Source organism: Chlorocebus sabaeus, chromosome 15 (assembly GCF_047675955.1).
Source record: "Chlorocebus sabaeus isolate Y175 chromosome 15, mChlSab1.0.hap1, whole genome shotgun sequence".
In the NCBI taxonomy this organism is placed as follows: Eukaryota; Metazoa; Chordata; class Mammalia; order Primates; family Cercopithecidae; genus Chlorocebus; species Chlorocebus sabaeus.
Genome location: NC_132918.1, coordinates 62,964,229 through 62,985,007, shown reverse-complemented (window position 1 = coordinate 62,985,007; position 20,779 = coordinate 62,964,229). Strand labels below are relative to the sequence as shown.

The window sequence follows — 20,779 nt, the reverse complement described above, 5'->3', positions numbered from 1 at the left end:
GAAATTGGAATTTTTCTTACCTCTAAATAATGATAGTCTTCTACTACAATTGAAACATTTGCATATTTATGCTGAGAGTTCTTGACTCATGTATCCAAGTTAATAGGTTTCTACTCCATCAGCAAGTAAGCTCATCATTTTTGAAGCTACTAATCAATTAAATTGGCCATTTAATATGGACTACAACATATTTCTTCAGATTTTGCATTATTGAATGTTTTCAAAATTTATGGTCCCATTCAGAGATGATCATACCTTAGATTCTTGTGCAGTATCATGTATAATTATTAACATTAATACAAGAGTTCAAATATTATGTTAATTCATGAGTGAAAGAGTTAACATAATATTTTATATTAAAGTAGTCTCAACAAATTAACAAAGTTCACATTTTCTTTGGATTCCCCCCCCCCGCCCCCCACATTATGTACTTACGTTCTTCACTGGTAAAGATAATACAGCTGATCCTTGAGCAGCATGGGAGTTAGGGGTGCTGGCCCCTATGCAGTCAAAAATCCATGTGTAACTTTTGATTTCCCAAATGCTTTGCCTACTGATAGCCTACTGTTGACCAGAAGCCTTACCAGTGACATAAACAGTTTAACACGTTTTGTATGTTATATGTATTATACTGTATTCTTACAATACAGTTAGAGAAAAGGAAATGTTATTAAGAATATCCTAAGGAAGAGAAAATATATTTACTATTCATTAAGCGGAAGTAGATCATCATAAACGTGTTTATCCTTGTTGCCTTCACATTGAGTAGGCTGAGGAGGAGGTGGAAGCGGAGGGGTTTTGGTCCTGCTGTCTCAGGAGAGGTATATGCAGAAGAAAATCCACATGGACCAGTGCAATTCAAACCCATGTTGTTCAAGGGTCATCTGTAGTCTCAAAACTGTTTAAGAATGGTCTTGGGGCCGGGCACAGTGGCCCAAGCCTGTAATCCCAGCACTTTGGGAGGCTGAGACGAGTGGATCATGAGGTCAGGAGATCGAGACCATCCTGGCTAACACGGTCAAACGCCGTCTCTACTAAAAATACAAAAAAATTAGCTGGGCGTGGTGGCGGGCGCCTGTAGTCCCAGCTACTCGAGAGGCTGAGGCAAGAGAATGGCATGAACCCGGGAGGTGGAGCTTGCAGTGAGCTGAGATCGCGCCACTGCACTCCAGCCTGGGCTACAGAGCGAGACAGTCTTATAGGCTCTGTTTCTACTCAGCAGCTCTTGTATTCTTGTCAGAATGTTTCATTTTTCTGCTGTATGGTAGCTGATGGTTTCCACTAAGGAATTTGTTCATTTGTACCTCCTTTTTTCGGGGTAATTGAAAAACAAGATTCTGTGGAGCTGGGTCAGTACATTTCTGAATCACACATTTTAGTTTTTTCCAGTAGCGATCATGACAGCTCTGGAAGAAGCATGTTTTCCCTGCCTTTGGGTGAATTCTTTTGGGGACCTTGTCCTTTGAGATCTCTTTTAATCCTGGAGCTCCTACAGCGGTCATACCACATATTTTCACATGAATACTTGCCATTATCTGTCTACTGGTAGGGTTGTTAGATAAAATTACAGAACTCCTTATTAAATTTGATTTTCAATAAATAATGAATACTTTTTAGTGTGTCTTAAATATTGTTTGTTTCTCTGAAATTTAAATTTAATTGGGCATCTGTATTTTATTTTATTGTTTACTTTTATTTATTTATCTGGCAACCCATTTCCTGGTCTTTTTCTTAACTAAACTTTGAGAGAGAGATTGATTGTACCCTAATTCTATAACTTGTTTTCCTGTTCCCATGGTAGATGAATAATTTTTTACTGACTGAAAAAAATAAGCTAATAAACTGAAATGTTTCTTTATCTGAGTATTTATAAAGAAACTGTGTTCTACTGAGTTTGCCCTTTTCTGTGAATTAAATTCATTGAAAAAAATCGTATTTCAATGAATAATTGCAGATCTCAACCTTAATTAAAAAATTTCATCTCCCTTTCTCTTCCTTTCTCTTCGTCATCTCTCTTCCTCTTATCTTTCCAGCTCTTACTATAATTAGCTAGCATTAACAGCAAATGTTTGCTTTAGTTAAATTATTCAGAACATTTATTTTACTTGTCAAAGGTTAGATCAGGTTGTTGTTTGAACTGGTAATTAAATGCAGGCTAATATGCTTTCATATTTATATGCACTATAAGCCTGTTTCCTCATCATTCTGTATAATTTTATGATGTTCAAGGCTGACATTTCAAAAAGGATTTTGATTTTGTGGAAAAGAAAACATTCTAAGTGATGTAGTTTGTTATGTGATTTGAGAATGTCCAAAGTTGTGGTTGAAAGTAATTACTACATTTCAATGTCATTGTACCATGTAGTATCATGGTGCTAATTTTCACCAAGTAGTATATAATACTAAACTCACTGCCTGTTGAGTTTACATTTGATATGAGGATCAGTGCTGTAGTCATTGGCTATAGTAGGTGCTCAGTATATATTTGTTAAGTGACTGTTTTAGGTCTTATTTATGGCATAGTTTTAAAAAAATATGGAAAACTCAGATCTTTTATCTCAAACAGTATAATCTATATTCCTCCGACATACTACAAGGTTCTCCTAAATCATTTCAATTTGTGTGATTCTGTGTAGAACAAGTATAGCTCAATTAGTCCTCATATCTGGGAATTACACTGAAACGTGTCTTTTTGTTTCTGTTGATTCATTGAATAAATGATTTTTGCAAGTTCTAGGTTGCTAGTAATTTAGAGTATAGATTAATAAAACAGGTCCCCTATCCTCACAATGGAAGTCAGTGGAAAACCAACCATTATACTAAAGAATGGTTAATGTTAGGGTAGAGTTATGCATACGGTAAGTGGGCATCTGAATCAAATTGGGAGAAGGCATGTTGAGGAAGAGTACTTTTGAGCTGTATCTTAAGGGCCAGTAGTTGGTTAAGCGAAGAAGGTAAGAACAGTAGTGCCTTGCAGAGGAGCCACATGTATGGAAGTGCTGAGGTGTGTAATTTGGTATAGTCAAAGAAAATTTAAATGTGGAGAAGTAGTAGGAGATGGTGCCCTCCTTTACTTAAAAGTAGTTTCCATTGACATTAGGAAAAAGCTCTGAATCTTGAGAAGGTCTATAAGCCATGCCTTGTACAGTCCTTTTCTGCTTCTTAAGCTCGAATATCAACCCAGCTGAGCTTGACTCCTTACACACTTTACATGAAATGTGCATGCACGGCCTCTTCCCTGAGCCCTTGTACACAATGTTTTCTCTCCCAAGAATGCTCTTTCTGAAGCAGGATATTTGCTTGACTCCTTTGTGGTACTCATTTACACAGCCCTCTGCTTCCATCTCCTTGTGGGAGGGAGCATGTGAGCAGATGAGGTGGGAACTGGAGTGCACAAGTGCTGGAATCAGCTGTCTGCTTCAGTGCCCGTTGGGTCCATCTGTACTCACTTGGACCTGCCGAGTTCCACCCCTCACGGGAGGGAGCACGCAGGTGAGCAAGTGCGGGATCCAGAGGGAGCACTTCTGGTCTCCAGTAGGAGCAAACTTTGGGTCCCACAGCAGTGTCTAGGTGGGGCTGCCTGTGACCTCTAAAGCCCCAGAGGGCATGTTACATTGTTCTTTTAGCTCTGCCCTTTGCAGATGGCTTAAGTGTTAACAGCTCATGAGATGGCTGCCCTCTGCCAGGAAGGGCAAAGAATCAGTGTGACAGCCTTTCATATCTGCACTTGTGGCTCCTGAGCTCTTGTCCAGCATCCAGGAAAAATGAGGTTGCGTGAATGAATTGAAGGATGGTAAATGTGGGGGATTTTATTGCTGATGAAAGTGGCTCTCAGTGGGAAGGGGAACTGGAAAGGAGATGGGGTGGGTAGGTAATCTTCTTCCCCTGAATTCTGGCCATCTTCAGCTGGATTCTTTTCCAAAGTTACGCAAGCTATCCCTCTGTAAAGCTGTCCCTTTCAAGTCAAGCCACTTCTCTCCCCTGTTCAGTCATAGTCCTCCACATAGCTACTGTCTTCTCTGTGCTGACTGAGTCCTGGGTGTCCTATATTATAGGCACAGGATGGAGGGGCAGGGTGGACTATGGGTAGTTTAGGAAAAGGCAACATTCAAGTGGGAAAACAGGGATAGAAGTTCTCACTTTGGGCTGTAGGTTTCAGGTATTTCGGCTTGAAGGCGGAGTTTTGTCGGGGACCCACCCTTTTCTGCTTAGAATTTCTCTGCCCTGTGTCCCTATCGTGGTGCTAATTTTCACCAAGTAGTATATAATATTAAGCTCACTGCCTATTGAGTTTGCATTTGATATGAGGATCAGTGCTGTAGTCGTTGGCTATAGTAGGTGCTCAGTATATATTTGTTAAGTGACTGTTTTAGGTCTTGTGGCATAGTTTAAAAAAATTATGATGGAAAACTCAGATCTTTTATCTCAAACAGTATAATCCATATCTATTCCTACGACATACTAGAAGTCTTTTCCTACTCTACTGTTTTTATTTAGCTGAGATCAGTATAACCTTAAAAATATGTAACAAGTAATGCATCTGCTGTCTTATGAATAATTTTTAATGTTTATTATTATTGCCAAGAATGACAACAATGAACCATAGTACACTGCAGCTTTTGATATATGATCCCATATGCTTTATTTCATCCTTATAACAGTCATGAGATAGGTGTTATGTGAAATTTAGAAATACATATAATTTCTTTTTTCCGTAACATCATCTTTTATCTAGAATTTAGTGTCTTCTGAAGAGAAGATAACTGAAGTAAAAATAAAATCATCTTTCAAAATAAGAAAAGAGTAAATGCAGAATTAGTTATATAGTATATCATGTTTGTACGTGTATGTATATATTTTTAATAAAATTGACTTAAAAGATTAGCCGCAAAGTAGTGTCTACTTTATGTCAAATATAAACGAGATGTTATTCTGAAATACTTTCAAACTCTACTTTTATAATCAAACAACTATTTTTTAATAATGTATGGTAGGATAGTTGGAAATTCCAGTGGTTAACTTTTTTCATGAATATTATTAATTTGATTGATCATTGCCTTATGACACATTCTCATCATTGACCTGTATGTGGTTCTTTTATTATTTGTTTATGGATAGTTAACTTTGTAAAGCTTGCATATTGTATAACAATAATGTTTACTTGCTTCTCAGAAATTTCTTGAAGTTAAAACTTAAATGAAACACAAGGACTTATGACAGTTCTCACCCACCTTACGAGTGTGTTTATGAACTAACCTTTTAGTCCAGCTCAACATGACAAGTGGCTTCTTTTTCCTATAACTGGATGGTCTTGCTAAAAAAGCACAATTCAGAAGTTGAGTAAAATACACAGATTTCATGTTACCTACAGCAAGAAAGGTGAAGGTTTCTAGGCAGAGGGCAAAGTTAAAGACGACTGTTTCCTACCTTTTTCTGGGTCTAATGAGTGTGACCTAGATCAGGGTGGTTGTTTGTAAAGAATGGTTTTGATTTTGGATTTTATATTGAAGGTAGAACTGACAAGATTTGCCAGTGGGTTAGATATGTTCTAGGAAAAGATTTCTGTGCTGGCCTGAATTTGGGCAGGTAGCCTGAATGATATGAAGAGCAGAGTGTTCCCAGAAGAGGAAATGGGGATGTGCAAAGACCTAAAGAGACAATGAGCTGTATTTTTGTTTTAAGGAATAGAAGGAAGACTTATGTAGCCAGAGCATATTGAGGGAGAAGGGAGAGTGGACTCTGAGGGTTAGGTATTACCCTGAATTTAAGACCTCTTAAAGAGGAGATAAGTAAGCACTTCCCAGAGCGATGTTTAGTTTACCAGTAGCGTGAACCACATTTATAATTGTGTTGGGTGTTTTTGATGAATTAATGAATAGGTTTTATTCCTATTAGGATAATATCTTCATATTATGGGGGTACAAAGGAATGAAAAATACTTTCTCTGCCCTCAAGGAATACATAGTTTGCATTTACAAAAAGGTATGATAAGCTAAATAAGCACTACTTGTGATAAGGGTAACAGTTTATGTAAACAATAGAAGTGATATATCAAGGAATGCTTAATAAATTTGGTGAATGACAATTTCTGCTATAACATTATTTTCAAAACATTAATCATTTATTATATAACACCTTAAGGATTTTACCTATGCCTACTGCTTTATTATAATTTATTTAATATTTTTCCTTTCATGAAATTCTTTCTTTCTTTAAATAAATTTATGTAAATAGGAAATCTTTTGGCCACAGATTATCCTAAACAAATTAGCACTTGCTATAAATAGAGGGGAACCATTAAAAAAACCTTATTCCAATAAAAAAGTATGTTTCTGCCAAGCCCAGAGGCACATCAGAGCAGGGGAAATACTGCTGTGGAAGAGCAGGGAGAAATTACTTCTAGTGCTGGTCCCTAAAGGAAAAGTTGAGTGTTGGAATTATGTACAGGATTTAGAAAAGTGAAGAGGAAAGGCCTCCTCAGGAGGAAAAGAGATGCATAAAACTGAATGGAGGAATGTGGAAATGTTTTTATGTAAGCTACTTTGGCCAGCAAGGACTGGGTGATGCTTCTTAGCTGCTGATCTTCCCTCAGTGATGTCACTTGGTACTAAAGTGACTGGTACAAATATGAATTTACAGCATTTGGGGACTTAAATAATGTTTTTAAATCCCCAACTACAGTTTTGGCTATTTGATAACGATTCCAAAGATCAAGTGTGATTTGTTTGTAAGTTATGATTTTGCTGAGGAATATGTGATTTATGCTGTATCCACAGCTTACTTAGTACTTGCTTTCCTTACTAGGTAATGCATTTACTCTGAGATAGTGATCTGTACAAGATGTGTACACCTTAAAACTATTAAGAATCTGTTTATCTGAATATGTCAGATTTCGAAACAGCTCACATGCAAGAAAAGTAAACGGAATTCTTTGGTATTACATTATAGTTAACAAAGGAAACTACCCTATAATTCTTGGCTTAATTTTTGTTAGGCCACTTATTAAGTTATTGTTGTCATTTGAGGTAGCTTTGCCGTGTGACCTTAAATAAGTCACATAACTTCTTTGTGGTTTCCTTATCTGTAAAAGGTGTTATAGTATCTACTTCATAGAATTGTTGTAAGGTTTAAATGAGTTAATATGTATAGTGGTTTAAACAGCTTTGCTTCCCAATAAGTGCTATGTGTTTGCTGCTGCTGTTATTATTTAATCGAAAGGGCTATCTTTAAGTACTAAAACTTCCTTAGGTTTCCCAGCCCTTCTACTTACTAAAAACCAAGGGATAAATAACAGATTCATATGGACTTTCAGAAGGATTGCCCCACAATTGGTGAGGTGTTCCTGAACATACCCCTGGCCTCTCCACGTTTGCACCAAGGAGAGATTTTTGTTCGTTGGTTTTTTTTGGACAAAATGATTTGATTTGATGTTTGTATGAAGAGTAGCCATTTGTTCCTTTTTCATATTTTTAATTATAATCAGTTTAATATAATTCACAAAATTATGATTTATTTTCTCTTTTCAAATTTTATTTTTCCTTAATTCCTAATTGAGGGTTGTATTAAGCTTGATTTTATGAAAACCATGTTGAATCGTTTAATGGCTAGAGGTAGTATCTATATAAAATAGGATATATAAATAATATATAAATATATAAAATAGGAACAGCAAGAATTGAAAGTGTTTTCTTATGGCTACATAATAATAAAAGATTTGGTTTTGTTCACTAGGCCAAGCTAATTCCCCAGTATCTGCATCTTTAGCATCTGCTCAGGAGATCTCTGAAACCATATGAGAATACACTGTGGAGAGCTTTCTGTTAGGCAGTTCAACTCTCATAGTGCTCAGTTTTTTCTTGGTTTATGTGGTCACGAGTGTCACTTTCTCATGACTTTATAGCATTTTAATATTGAAAGGCAAAATGCATTCTTAGTTTGTAATATAAAATATTTAAGTCTACCTGTGAACCTCTCATATTCTGCATATTTCTCATTATGTATATTGTTTATGAGTCTAGTATTTTAATTTACAGTGAATTGTTTGCCCTAAACAGCTTTTGCTGATGGCATGAAAATTATAAGAATTCAATCTGTTTTGATTTTTTTTGATCATTGTTCTTATATGTTGACCCTTATTGTAGTCTTATACCTATTTATTAGACAACACTTGGATAGTAAAATTGTGTGGTTGGTAAAAATGAGTTAAGGTTTCAGGGTTTTACCAAGGGGTGATGTTTAATATTGAATGACATGTATTAAGACAAATGCTTTTATATATAATTTATTTGGCATTGTAAATGCATTTATCTTGTGAGAAACAGACCCCCTGTTGTCAAATGAAGTATTCTGGAAAGGTTTGGAGTAAATAAATAATAAAACTACTTTGATATACAATCTAACAATATTAAATATTAAGACTTTCAGATGATTGATTTTAATACTTAATTAACTTAAAGTCCAGTGTAACCCTCTTGCATTAAAGATTGACAGAATTTAAAAATAAAACTTTATTCTTTCTCTTTCTTTGTTTTCTTTCCCTTTTTTTTCTTTTCCTTTCTTCTCTCCTCCTTTCTGCCCTTATACTAAAGACTTTAGAACATCATTACTTCCAATCATTAAATTTACCTTTAGCTACCAACATTTCTAAATAAAGAAATTTTTTAAAAACAAGATATTCAGTTACCCTATCTCTTAATTGTGAAAATGTAGCTTCTACCAGAGAAGCTTGCTTTTATACCCCAAATGTCATATTTCTGGTTAAATACCTATCATGGTAAATACATGCTACCTAGAACTCATACTTATTCATGCTGCATCCTTCTTCCCTTTTATAATAGACTCTGAAAGTAGTCCATTTAAGCTCTTCGGTATACTTTTCTTATAGGAGAAATCTTTATGTAAAGTATATCATATCATTTCAGTGTTTGACTTTTAGGTTTACCATCAGTCAAGAATTTAAATGAATGAAGTATGCTTATATGAGCTTTTCTGAATATGAATGTCTTTAGAGTGACACAGTTCAGAATGCTAATTCTGTGCCTAAGTATTAGAAACAGTTAAAGAGAGAATATAAGCTGAAATATATAGGATTTCATATTCAGACAGAATAAATTCATTTTCTAGAGGTTCTGTTCATGTGATGCCATTTTAAAAGAGACAATATTATTAAACTAACTTATTATCTGTTCAATCCTAATAGTTTGAGATTTTCACTTAGATATTGCTTGTATTGTGTGATTTTTTTTTTTTTTTTTTTTTTTTGGAGACGGAGTTTTGCTCTGTTGCGCAGGCTGGAGTGCAGTGGCATGATCTCAGCTCACTTCAACCTCCGCCTCCCAGGTTCCAGCAATTCTTCTGCCTCAGCCTCCCGAGTAGCTGGGACTATAGGCACGCACCACCATGCCTGGCTAATTTTTGTATTTTTAGCAGAGATGGAGTTTCACCATATTGGCCAGGCTGGTCTCGAACTCCTGACCTCATGGTCTGCCCGCCTCGGCCTCCCAAAGTGCTGGGATTATAGACGTGAGCCACCGCGCGCGGCCTGTATTGATTTTTTTTACATGAAAACTACTGCTTTGATTTTTTAAGTGTACTTTAAAACTGCCTTCTAAGCTTTAGTGCTGAACTCTTACCCTTTTATTAAAAATTAAGTATTTGCAAAAGAAGTCTTTTTTTTCCGACAGATCACTTTTAAGATTTAATACTCTAACCTCTATACTTGTGAAACCAGTACAACTATCTTAAACATTAGTCTTGGATTTTAAATGGGAATTTTAGCCTATTTGTGAACTCCTGTGCCCAAGATAGCACTAAAACCATATTGTAAAATTAGTTATGACTTTTTGGAATTTTGAACTCATGTGAATAGGAAAAATTGTTGTTTATGGTAAGTTTAACAAAGGAAGGAGAGGGCCTTTCCCAGATTGTGGAAGGTATATTACTATGCTTTCTCAGTCAGAAAAATTAGATTGCTTTTGTTTATTTAAAATAATTCTTAGGCATCATCATCGTTTTTATCAGCCAGAGAAATTCTAGGAACAGGAAGATATCATTTAAGAGAACTAAAATCTGTCAATTATGGATTTAAGTAGTCATCTACTAAGAGGCATGTTTTTGTCCTTTATAGTCTTTTCTCTATATGTATCTTGCTTCTATGTAAGAGAAAAGTAAGGCATGTCAAAGATAGAAGTTGGAGTTTGTGATCAAATTTAGAGATCTAATGAACCATTGTAAGTGTTACGTTTATGCTGTTTTGACTTTAACAGTGATTGTTTAAAAATTTTTAGACTAAATAAAATCCCTTAATTTTTTATAGTCTGATATTTACAGGTAAAAATTTATTCATAAATATTAAGATAGACAAATTTATTAAAGACCTTTGGTATTCTGCTTTGTAATCAATCATTTTCTCTTACTGGAATGTTTATGAAACACAAATTGGGAAATTCTTAGGAAAATGATTTCATATTTAAAAACAACATTATGTTATGATTTCACAAGGTAATCCCGATAGCAGTAACCAACACACTTAAGTTGCTTTTTTAGATTCAAGAATGCTAAAATAGCTCTTTAAAACAAAACGATAAAAAAATGAAAGCAGCAACTTCTTAATCAGTTACTTTTGAATTAGGTTATTTAAATCCGCAATTAAAAGAAAACTACTAACATTATCCACACGTTTTCTTCAACAGATTGCTTGAAAATAACTCATTATTACTAGTCAGCTGGTTTCGTTTATTTAATTATGAAAACATTTCAGTGGTTCATTTTCAATCTATAGGCATAATAAATTAGGATATAATGGATGCCTGTTTATATAGAATGGTTGTAGACTGGGGTATTTGGTTGATTTTGTTTTCTGGTTATTGGATATTACTATACACTTGTTAAGTTCTAAAGAATTATAATTTAAGCTAAATTAACTAAATGACTTCTTGAACTTTCTCTAAGGAGTCAAAAAGACCTTAGGTATTTTTTAGCACCTTAAATGAATGTATAAATATCATTGTGTGGTAGACTATTTTCTTCTAACAATGTAAAGATGAGGGTTTTAAAAATACTCCTTTTAAAAATAAACTTTGATAGCACCTTGCTTGTCACTTGTCTATTTTTAATGTAGTTTAAAATACACAGAAGTCATTTATTTATTTATCTTAGGTATGTGAAACCTGTAACAGTGAAAGTGTACTGTAAAAATAAGAAGTTCAGCTACTGAGATTATGAAAACATGGTTTAGGATATTAAAGAAAATTTAAGGAATCTAGTAGTTAACTTGAAATACACATTCTCAAATGTTTGCTTTTATATTTTTAAGAGTATATCAGAATATATGGAGAATATGAATCTTACATTAAAATAATTGCCCATGGGCCAAAAAAATTTTTGAAAAGTGTTTAATCTGTTCTACCCAGTATTTTTCTTTTAATTTGAATTATTTGCTAACACTTACAAATTAGCAGATTTCACGTAAAATTCTGGATTTCTAGCTTGTCTTGAAAAACCTGAAGCAGAGTAAAGGGTGTTCTAATTATTCATAGGCTGCATCTTTTTATACCCCTTTTTTTACACCTGGTCTTTTTGTCACACTGACTTATTTAGAGCCAAATTAATGTAGGAGAAAGAATGTGAGCTCTAGAACTAAACAGGATGACTTCAATTTTGGCTTTAATACTTACTCCTTGTGTGATTCTAGACAAATTACTTACTCTCTCTGTACCTCAGTTTCTCTATGGTAAAATGAAAATAAAATTGACAAGATATATTGGGTTTTAAGGAGGATGAAATGAGTGTACATGAAACATTTAGACTAGTTTTTGGCATATATTCATTGTGCATAAATGTTAACTATAAATAATAATGCTTTTTGCCTGACCTCAGTAGATACTTGAATTTGGTGACTGCTGCATAGCAGAGGACCTTGGTTCTGAATTTATTTATTTGTTCAACAGAATTTTTCAAACTTTGTGTTGTACTCTAACCGTTCATCTACATTTTGCTGTCTTCTACTAGATTATTTTCTCCAGAGTTTCTTCTGTATAGCAAGTGCTCAGTATATGCTTATTGATTGGCACACATAAGCAAATACTGACAACTGTCTAGATTTATGGATTTAAGATTTATAGCTTTAGATATTCTTACTGCATGTTAGCTACCAAAGTTCTTTGTTTTCCTTAATCCTCTGCTTACATTGTTTTAGCCACAATTCCAGGGCGATAGGTTTTATTAACATCTGACTGTGATTGTGTGGATGTAGAGGGTTTTGGAGACTTCTGATAAAAATTAGAACATGTATATGAGTATTTTACAAGGTGATGGTTTAGAGAGAAGGTAAATAGAATAGAGGGGCATTTTGTTTTGGTAAAAGGTCATCAAGAATTTCTGTATTCATGAACATATCTGGAGCTTTTCCTCCATAGGTGAAGACCATATCCTATAAAATTAGACACTCATTTTGTTTGGACTTGCTTTTACCACTTCTTTTTACTCTTATTATTTCTTCTTCCTCTCATGTCGTTGCTGCTCCTGAAATTTAAAAGATTATGTTACTTACATTATTTTGCATGAAAATTGGTGAACTTGGTTTATTTTTTGAAAGAGTTACGATTTGGGAAGATAATTTGCATCTTATGGACATATAAAATTTACAAATAGTATACCTTGGAAGTTGAAAATAATTTAAAACAAAATTTGTTCAATATGGAATAATTTATATAAGTGAGAATTGAGAGGGAAAACTTTCAAGATGACAAAAGGAAATATAGGTGGTTTTTTTATAAAATTATGACACCAGAGGTGGATATAATACTGGAGATACAGATATATTTGAGCACATAAAAAGTTACTTATGTCACAAAAATGTCATACAACTGAAAGACAGATACACTTTGAGAAAAATATATGTATCATATAACCAAGGTTTAATACCCTTACTACTTAAAGCATGTTCAGAAATCATGAAGACAGTCATAACAATTAACTCCATTAACAAAAGACAATAAACAAATGTCAGAGAAATAGTATCTCAGTAGTCATCAAGCAAATACAATACAAAATTTGACTATCACATTGGTTCAAAAAATCAAAGAGGAAACATCCATTGTTAATGAGAATCAAAGGGAGATGAATTGTTCTATTAGGTACAAACCTTTATAGAGCACAATTTGCCAAAATCTTGTTTTTTAAACATATATTTTAATCCAGCTATTGTAATTTAAGAATTTATTCTTAGGAAATAATCATGGATATGATACAGACATACTGCTAAAAGATATTTATTTTTGAGACTGTTTATAGTATTGAACAACTGAAAACATCTTGTTTACTACATAAGGAATTGGTTACATAAATCATGCTGACTATATATAGAATGCTAGGAATCATTAGAAATTATAGACACACAATTATTTTTTTTAAACTGGGGAGGAAAATACTGAATTTAAAGTATTCATAGATTACATAATAAGTATGTTTAACGTGTTATGAATCATATTAAAACCATATGTATTTTAAATGCCCAGAATAAAGAGAGGAAGTACATGTGTAATACACTGAAATGTTAACACTAATATTTCTAGCTAATACTATCATGAATCATTTTAATTTGCTATATTTTCTGTATTTTGAAAGTTTCTATTGTGAATGTTTATTATTTTGGCTGTAAAACAAAAGGATGCTATAAATGTGAGAGTATTGTCTTTAGAATTTAGCATATTTATTGAAAATAAATATTCAAAATTGAGATAAAGATTATAAATGACGCTCAGATTTTTGAGAAATTTTTGAAATGGAAATTTTGTGTTACCTTTTTCCCTTCTTTGCATAAGCCTACCAATGTGAGGTAAAGTCCCTGGAGGCTGGGAAAAACTTGGTAATGTCTATAATGTTCATTTAATCGTTTCAGTCTTACATTTATTCGCAGTCATAGCAGAAAAAGAATTTATTATTTTTCTCTGTATTTTTTCACCTCCCAGGTAGTTACTTTTGGTGACATTGTCCAGTTCCCACAATGTATCATTCCTTATCTGAAACTAGACATCCTCTGCAGCCAGAAGAACAAGAAGTAGGCATTGACCCCTTGTCCAGTTACTCTAACAAGTCTGGAGGTGAGTTTTGTATGCCAATACTGTTTGCAGGTAGGGTACTGGTAAACCTAGCAGAGGGTCCTCAGTTAGCTGTGTCCACCTTATGTGTGTAATTCTCTTCATGAAGCTGAGCAGGCCAATGTTAAGTACGTTATTCTGGATATGTACAGAGCACCCTTGACACTAATGAATACTTCATCAAGCCAGCTTTCAGTTATCCACAGAAGCATTAGCCAAATGTTTAACGCACTGTCATTCTTTAAAAGAAGATAATAAACTGAACAATGACTTCAGCATAAAAATGTTGAAATGCGAAAGGGCCTTAGTCAAACATCTTTTAAAGAATCTTAAATTTTTGGTGTGGATTTTTCAGGGATTTTTTCCCCCTTCAGCAGATTGAGATTATTCCAGGATAAAAGACTTGATTCATCCTCTTTTTTTTTTTTGTTTTGTTTTAAAGTAACTGAAATTTGTGTTATATTTTTAAAGATCTATACGCTGAAATTTTTAAATGGTAGACAGTTAAAATATAGACTGTATTCAGGGTCTACCCTATAACAATGTATCAAATGTTTATGTATCAGAACTCTATTATTTTCTCAGTAATTACTTAATGATCGTAATAACATAGTTTCTTAGACGAAAGCAATTGAGTTTGTAAGAATTCTTGAAGCCTTATCCTTAGTTTTTAAGCAGTTCACTAAATATTTGATAAAGTTCATTGACTCAGTGACTGTAAGTTTTCACTTGTGAAATGCAGGTATCAAGATTGTAAGATCTATTTTAAAACATAAATTAGTCAAAGTATACATACAAACTGTTATAGAAAGGAAATTAGTCAAAGTAAATCACGTGTGTTATATTCTTCAAAAAAATGTTTTTTTTCTGTTTATACTGATGTCAAGGTCTGCTTTTAACTCATGTTTTGAGAATTTAAAAAAAGAATTGACTGCCACCTAAAATGGCTATTTCTTTAGAAAACAAACTTTATGCAGAATGTTTATGCTTTTTGTGCATCTTTAATACCTCCTACATACAAATGCCATTGTTGTTTTTAATGAAAATGGGAGAGAATTTTTCCAGCTTATTTTTGTAATTTAATTTTTTAATTTTTATTTTTTTTTAAATAAGAACTCAAGACTTATGTTTAAGATTTGATAATAGGAAAATTAATAGTGCTCATTTCAATTTCAGTATTTTAATATCTCAGTGCTGAGCATGACACCTTTTAAGAAGCATTCATAGTTAAATAAATCAAATTATTTTGCAAGTACTTCTGTAAGTGGGTGTTTTAAAAGTAAATGTCTTTGTGTCAAGTGTATAAAATAGTTTCACCAAAATATTTCATACTCTTTCTGATTACTATGGTTACTTGAGGACGTAGTTTTTGTTGTTGTTTGTTTTTTAAGTGCATATTTTTATATGGTCTATTTCATTAAATACTGAGGTTTTTTGTTTTTTTTTTTTTTAACCTGGTTAAAAAAACATTTTAAATTAATTTTATTCTTTATTGTTTACAGGAATGAGTAGTTACCTTTACTAAAAAGGCTTTTCGTTTATATCCTAGCCTAACATTTCTATGACATACTAAGTTATTAGGACTGAATTGATGTTTAAAAGTGCCATTAATTCATTTACCCCAAATGTTCATTAACAATGTAAATGTATGCTGATGTTCTATGAGACAAGGAAGTGACTAATGACTCTTCCAACTAACAACACTTAAAATGAATAGAAACTTTAGATAGCTAATCTTGAAGTAATCAAGACCCTCATTCAGCTTGGCATCTCTGTATGCTCTAAAACAGCTGTCAACTGTTAAAAATATATACAAAACACACATACGCACACGCACATGCAGAAAGAAAGATATGTAAATATCTCGTTCTTCAAAGCCATAAAGGTTACTAACCATAGTGGGCTTTGTGCATTGTATACGTAAATATTTTATATAAAGCATCTATTTCGTCTTCTTTGATTTTCTTTTTACAGAAAAACATGTGTTGCATTTTAATGAGGTTGTCATATTTGAAGAAAATCATCACCTTTCTATTATGTTTGTTTATTTCAATATATGTTTTCCTTGGGCTTTCTTCAAGTATTTTGAAGCTTTTTACACATTTCTGCCATAATCTTTAGGGAATTTGTTACTACTGGATGACTCATTTTCTAAGTATTTAAACACTTCATTTCAGTGGTTTGCCAGTGTAGAAGTCATGTGTAATTTTTAAAAACATTTCTTGTCATAGGTTCTATTAGTAAACAAGATAAGTCTTTAGTTTCTCAAATCTGGATTTTAACATTTATAAAGAAATAGTACTGTTGAATGATTCTGAGAACTTTGGAAAAGGTCAGAAAGAACAGCCTGATAATAGGAATGGAGAGAACAAACTACGTATCATTGGCTTATTTTCATGGATAGTTGAGAAAAATAGGTGAGCGAAGAAAAAAGAACTATCTGGATATGGATATATATGCAAAGTCTTAGGAGATATTTTCTGTGTGAATTAAACTTTTAACTGCGTTAACTATTTTTCCAAATAGAGAACAGCGTAGAAAATATGACGTTTTCTGTGTGCTCTATTCAGTTTAGTTTACATTAATTACCACATAAAATTTCAAGATCTATGATCAAAGTTTAATAACTGACAAGTTACTAGTAATTTAGTTAAAAACAAAAAAGCAAAAATATTTGTTAGACTATTTATGATTATTTGTTCTTAACCTTTAATGACCAATAAAATGAAGAAGTAATCACTTTATTTTAAATTTAAGATAAAATCAAAATTCAGGTGTATGTAATCTATTATTTATATAATGTTGTTGGAATCATTTTCACAAGCTTATGGCTTCAATTGGCTTATGGTTCTGCAGGCTTTCAATTGGCTTATGGTTCTGCAGGCTGTACAGGAAGCATCTCCTGGTAAGGGCCTCAGGAAGCTTACAATCATGGCAAAAGGCAAACCAGGAGGAGGTATGTCTCAGGAGTAAGAGACAAGGGGGGATGTCCCAGACTCTTAAACAACTAGATCTCAAGTGAACTGAGAACTCATTTGTCACCAAGGGGATGGTGCAAAACCATTCATGAGGGTCAGACCCTGATCCATTCACCTCCTACCAGGACCTTCCTTCAACACTGGGAGTCACATTTCAACATGAGATTTGGAAGGGATGTACATCCAAACCATATCAGGTCTCTTTTGAGAATGGCATTTTGTTAAACATTGCTAAAGTTTTTAGCTTAAATTTTGTATGTCACAGTATTCACCTTCTTACTTAATAGCTTTTATATATTTAAATAATTACCTAACCTTTCTTTGCCTTTTTATATACTATCTGTTTCAAAGCTTTCTTTCTATTGTCATTCATAAAATATTTGGCAACTTAAAAAAAATCCAAGATGTTCAAAATCCTGCCAACTCTGTTTTGCTTCCTGTAATTTTGTTTTCTAAGTATTCCTTTCTTTCCATGTCTTTTCATGACATATTTTAGAACTAGAAGGGTATGTCCTGGCTTTATTAATGAAGAAATTGGTAATTTATAATAGTTGACTGATGTCAATATAATAAGGTGATGCTGTCCTATCATGATCTTTAGTGTTGTTTTCCATATAGTGGAGGTGGATTTAAATTTGATTAAAAGATGGGTTTGTTCTGCTGAAGATATCTAGATATCTGGCTAAAGTATAAAAATGGTGTCTGAAGTACTGTAAACCCTACTCTGGGCTAATTAGCTGGAGTCATCTTAGAGATGAAAAAGTCTTTTTACTTTCTTCTCTGGCTTACAACTCTTTAGTGACTTCCCATTATATTAACAATAAAATCCAGACTGTTGACTGTGATGTGCATGGCTATCTTCTTGTCTGTCTGGTCTTGCTCAGATATGCTAAGCCAGCTCTAAACTTTGGGCCTTCACACGTGCCATTTTTCTGACATTATTTTTGATTCATTCAGAGCACTCAACAATATATAATCCTATATTAATTTGTTTCCTTGTTTATTTTTTGTCTCCTTGTCTCAAATGTGAGCTTTATGAGGGCAGGAATTGTGTTGAAACTGTATGTATACCTGGTGCTTGGCACATGGGCACTGCTTAGTAAATGATGAACGAACAAACTGCGTTGTTTTATCAGTTTGAGTACCTTCACTTACGTTAATTAATAATTGCTTAATTCCTCTTTCCTCCATATGTCTTTCTCTTTCCTATCTTAAGTTATAATGTATGAACTCCGTTTTATTGTCCCTGATAATTCTAGCACTTGAATTTTCTCCTTTTAGAGTTTCAAAAGTTAATATACTCTCCTTTTTTATCCTCTGTTCTCTTTGACCTCTTTTCCTTTGAAGTTTCTCCTAAAATTCACTTATTCCATGTTTTCTTTTAAATATAACCCATCTCAGAATTTGCATAAAACCAAGTGGGCAGACAGTTTTCTGGCAAATAAATGTCAAGTTATGATAATTAAGAATTAATGAGTTAATGCACAGCAGTAATCACTTGGCAAAGGGAAAGCTAAGGAAATAAATTATTACTTTTCTAAGAAATTTGTGGCCATAATTTGGGAGCATAGACTACATGTAGTTTGCTTACATTTAATACACATGTTTAATACACATAGTTCTTAGTGAACATTTTGTGTAGATAGTATTCTTGATACCTGGTTTCTTAAACTTACTAACATGGTATATAGCAAATATTGTTTATTTTTTATATGAAATATGATAGAACCAGTAACCTATAGTAGTGGCAGCTTTTCTTAAGTTTAAAACACTTTTAAAGTTTATTTTTTGTCATTCAGTAAATATTTAAGTGCCTTGCGTGTACTAGGCATTGTTCTAAGTGCTGGAAATAAAACATTGAAAAAGATAAATATAGTCCCAGATACCATGGTGTTTATGGTTAGTAGCAAGATTTGGGGGTACCCAGCAGAGAAAAGTAAATGATCATTGAAGATAGAGAATGGTAAGTGCTTTCCTAGAGGAATTAACAGTTGTACAGTGAGTGCATTGGTGGAGAATCCAACTGTGGTAATGGTGGATCAAGGAAGGTGTGATGTCTGTCTAAGTCACAACCTGAAGGATGAGTAGCTGTTAGCCAGATGATTGTAAAGAGTTTGTGCTATGAGCTTGCCCTCTACTAAACGTAAAGAATTTCAGTGTGATTAAAGGTTAGAGTTCAAAAGGAGAATGACTACAAATGAGACTGAAGACTAGAATGAAGCTCCCTTATACTAAGAACAGTGGGTATTTCAGTGAAAGAATCTTGTGGCCAGATTTGCATTTTACAAAGATTATTCTGGCTATAGTAGGGTGAATAAACTACAGTGTTGGTGGCAATACTAGAAGCTGAACAATCATTTCAGAAGCCATCAAAACTTTCTAGGTGAGATGATAGTGGCCTGTATCAATGGAAATAGAGAGAAGTGGAAACATTTGAGAGTTATTTAGGAGGTAGAATTGACAGTACTTGATCTAGTACCTTACTGGATATGGGGAAATGGTAGGGGAGTGAAGTTTGCAGTGACATACAGTTTTCTGAGTTGACTAGTTAGGTCTATGATAATGCCAGTACTGAGACAGGGAAATCTAGAGAAAGAACTTTGTGTGGTACAGGTGGGATAGAGGGCTACAGAGGACATGACATTGGATGTTCAGTTTCAGATGTGAGTTAGAAGTACCTTAGAGCATTCAAATGAAGACACCCTGATGATTTTGATGTATGGGTCTGAAACTTAGAATTGGGCCGGAGATAAAGATTTGTCAGCTTACGTATGGTAGCAAAAACAATGACAATGATTGTGATTACCTCATAATAGCATGTAGGCCAAGAAGAGGACCTAGGACCAATATCTAAGGAAAGTCATTTAAAGACCTTGCAACAGAAGAGGATCCCGCAGAGGAGACTTAAAAAAAGAGGCTGGGGAAGTAGAAGGAAAACCAGGATAGTGTGATGCCAAAGAAGCTAAGATGTCAAGGGGAGAGTGAACAAAACTGCCAGAGATTACTAAAGTCAAGAAAATAGAAGTGTCCAGTGAACAAAGTCATTGTGGTTGTGATAAGCACAGTGCTTTTTGTAATCTCAAGAATCCATATGCCAGCACTCTGTATATTTCATATAAATGATGTATGTATTCTATACTAAACTGACATGAGGAATAGAAGAGAAAAGGTACAACAGTATTAGGAAAAGTGAAAATCAGTGGAAGAAGAGTTCTGTGGTCTTGGAAGTATAGAGGAGAGGCAGTGTAGAGCAAAGACAGGAAGAGGGACATTATTGTCTGTTGTAATAATAGAAGGGAAAGAGAAAAGGAGGTGTTTAGGTGCAACAGGTTCATGGGTTTGATGGCAGAGTTGAATGAGATATCACTGATGTTTTAATCTCTTGTTTGATAAGTTAGGGTGACATTTTTGCTGACAGTGAATCACAAGGCGAAGCATGTGAAGATCTGTGGGGAGTAAAATAGGTTAAAGTGGGTTGATAAGACATAACCTTGGAGTCAGGTTGAAATGGGACATCATATTTATGGGTGATTCCAGCTTGTAAATGTATGTGATTATGTCCAGCAGAATCCAGCATCTGGGATTTAGCCACAAAAAAGAACAGCCAGGGTTTTTGTCAGGGCTGTATAACAGGTAGACAGTAGGCAGGGAAGTTGATGGTTGAAGAATTCATTGATGGATTGAGAATATAAGGAAATTTGC

General features: G+C 33.8%; 1 protein-coding gene across 12 annotated transcripts in view; it reads left to right on the top strand.

The window, feature by feature from the left end:
* TBC1D5 (TBC1 domain family member 5) overlaps positions 1 to 20,779 on the top strand; it is a 567,416-nt gene that overhangs the window by 196,731 nt on the left and 349,906 nt on the right. For 11 of the 12 annotated variants that reach the window (XM_073023627.1, XM_073023630.1, XM_073023626.1 and 8 more), the window contains one exon: positions 13,971 to 14,102. The exons of the other annotated variant lie outside the window; for it this stretch is intronic. In XM_073023627.1, the coding sequence (XP_072879728.1) occupies positions 14,006 to 14,102 (97 nt within the window). In that variant the 5' untranslated portion in view covers positions 13,971 to 14,005. The remainder of the gene's footprint in view (positions 1 to 13,970; positions 14,103 to 20,779) is intronic. 12 annotated transcript variants of the gene reach the window in all.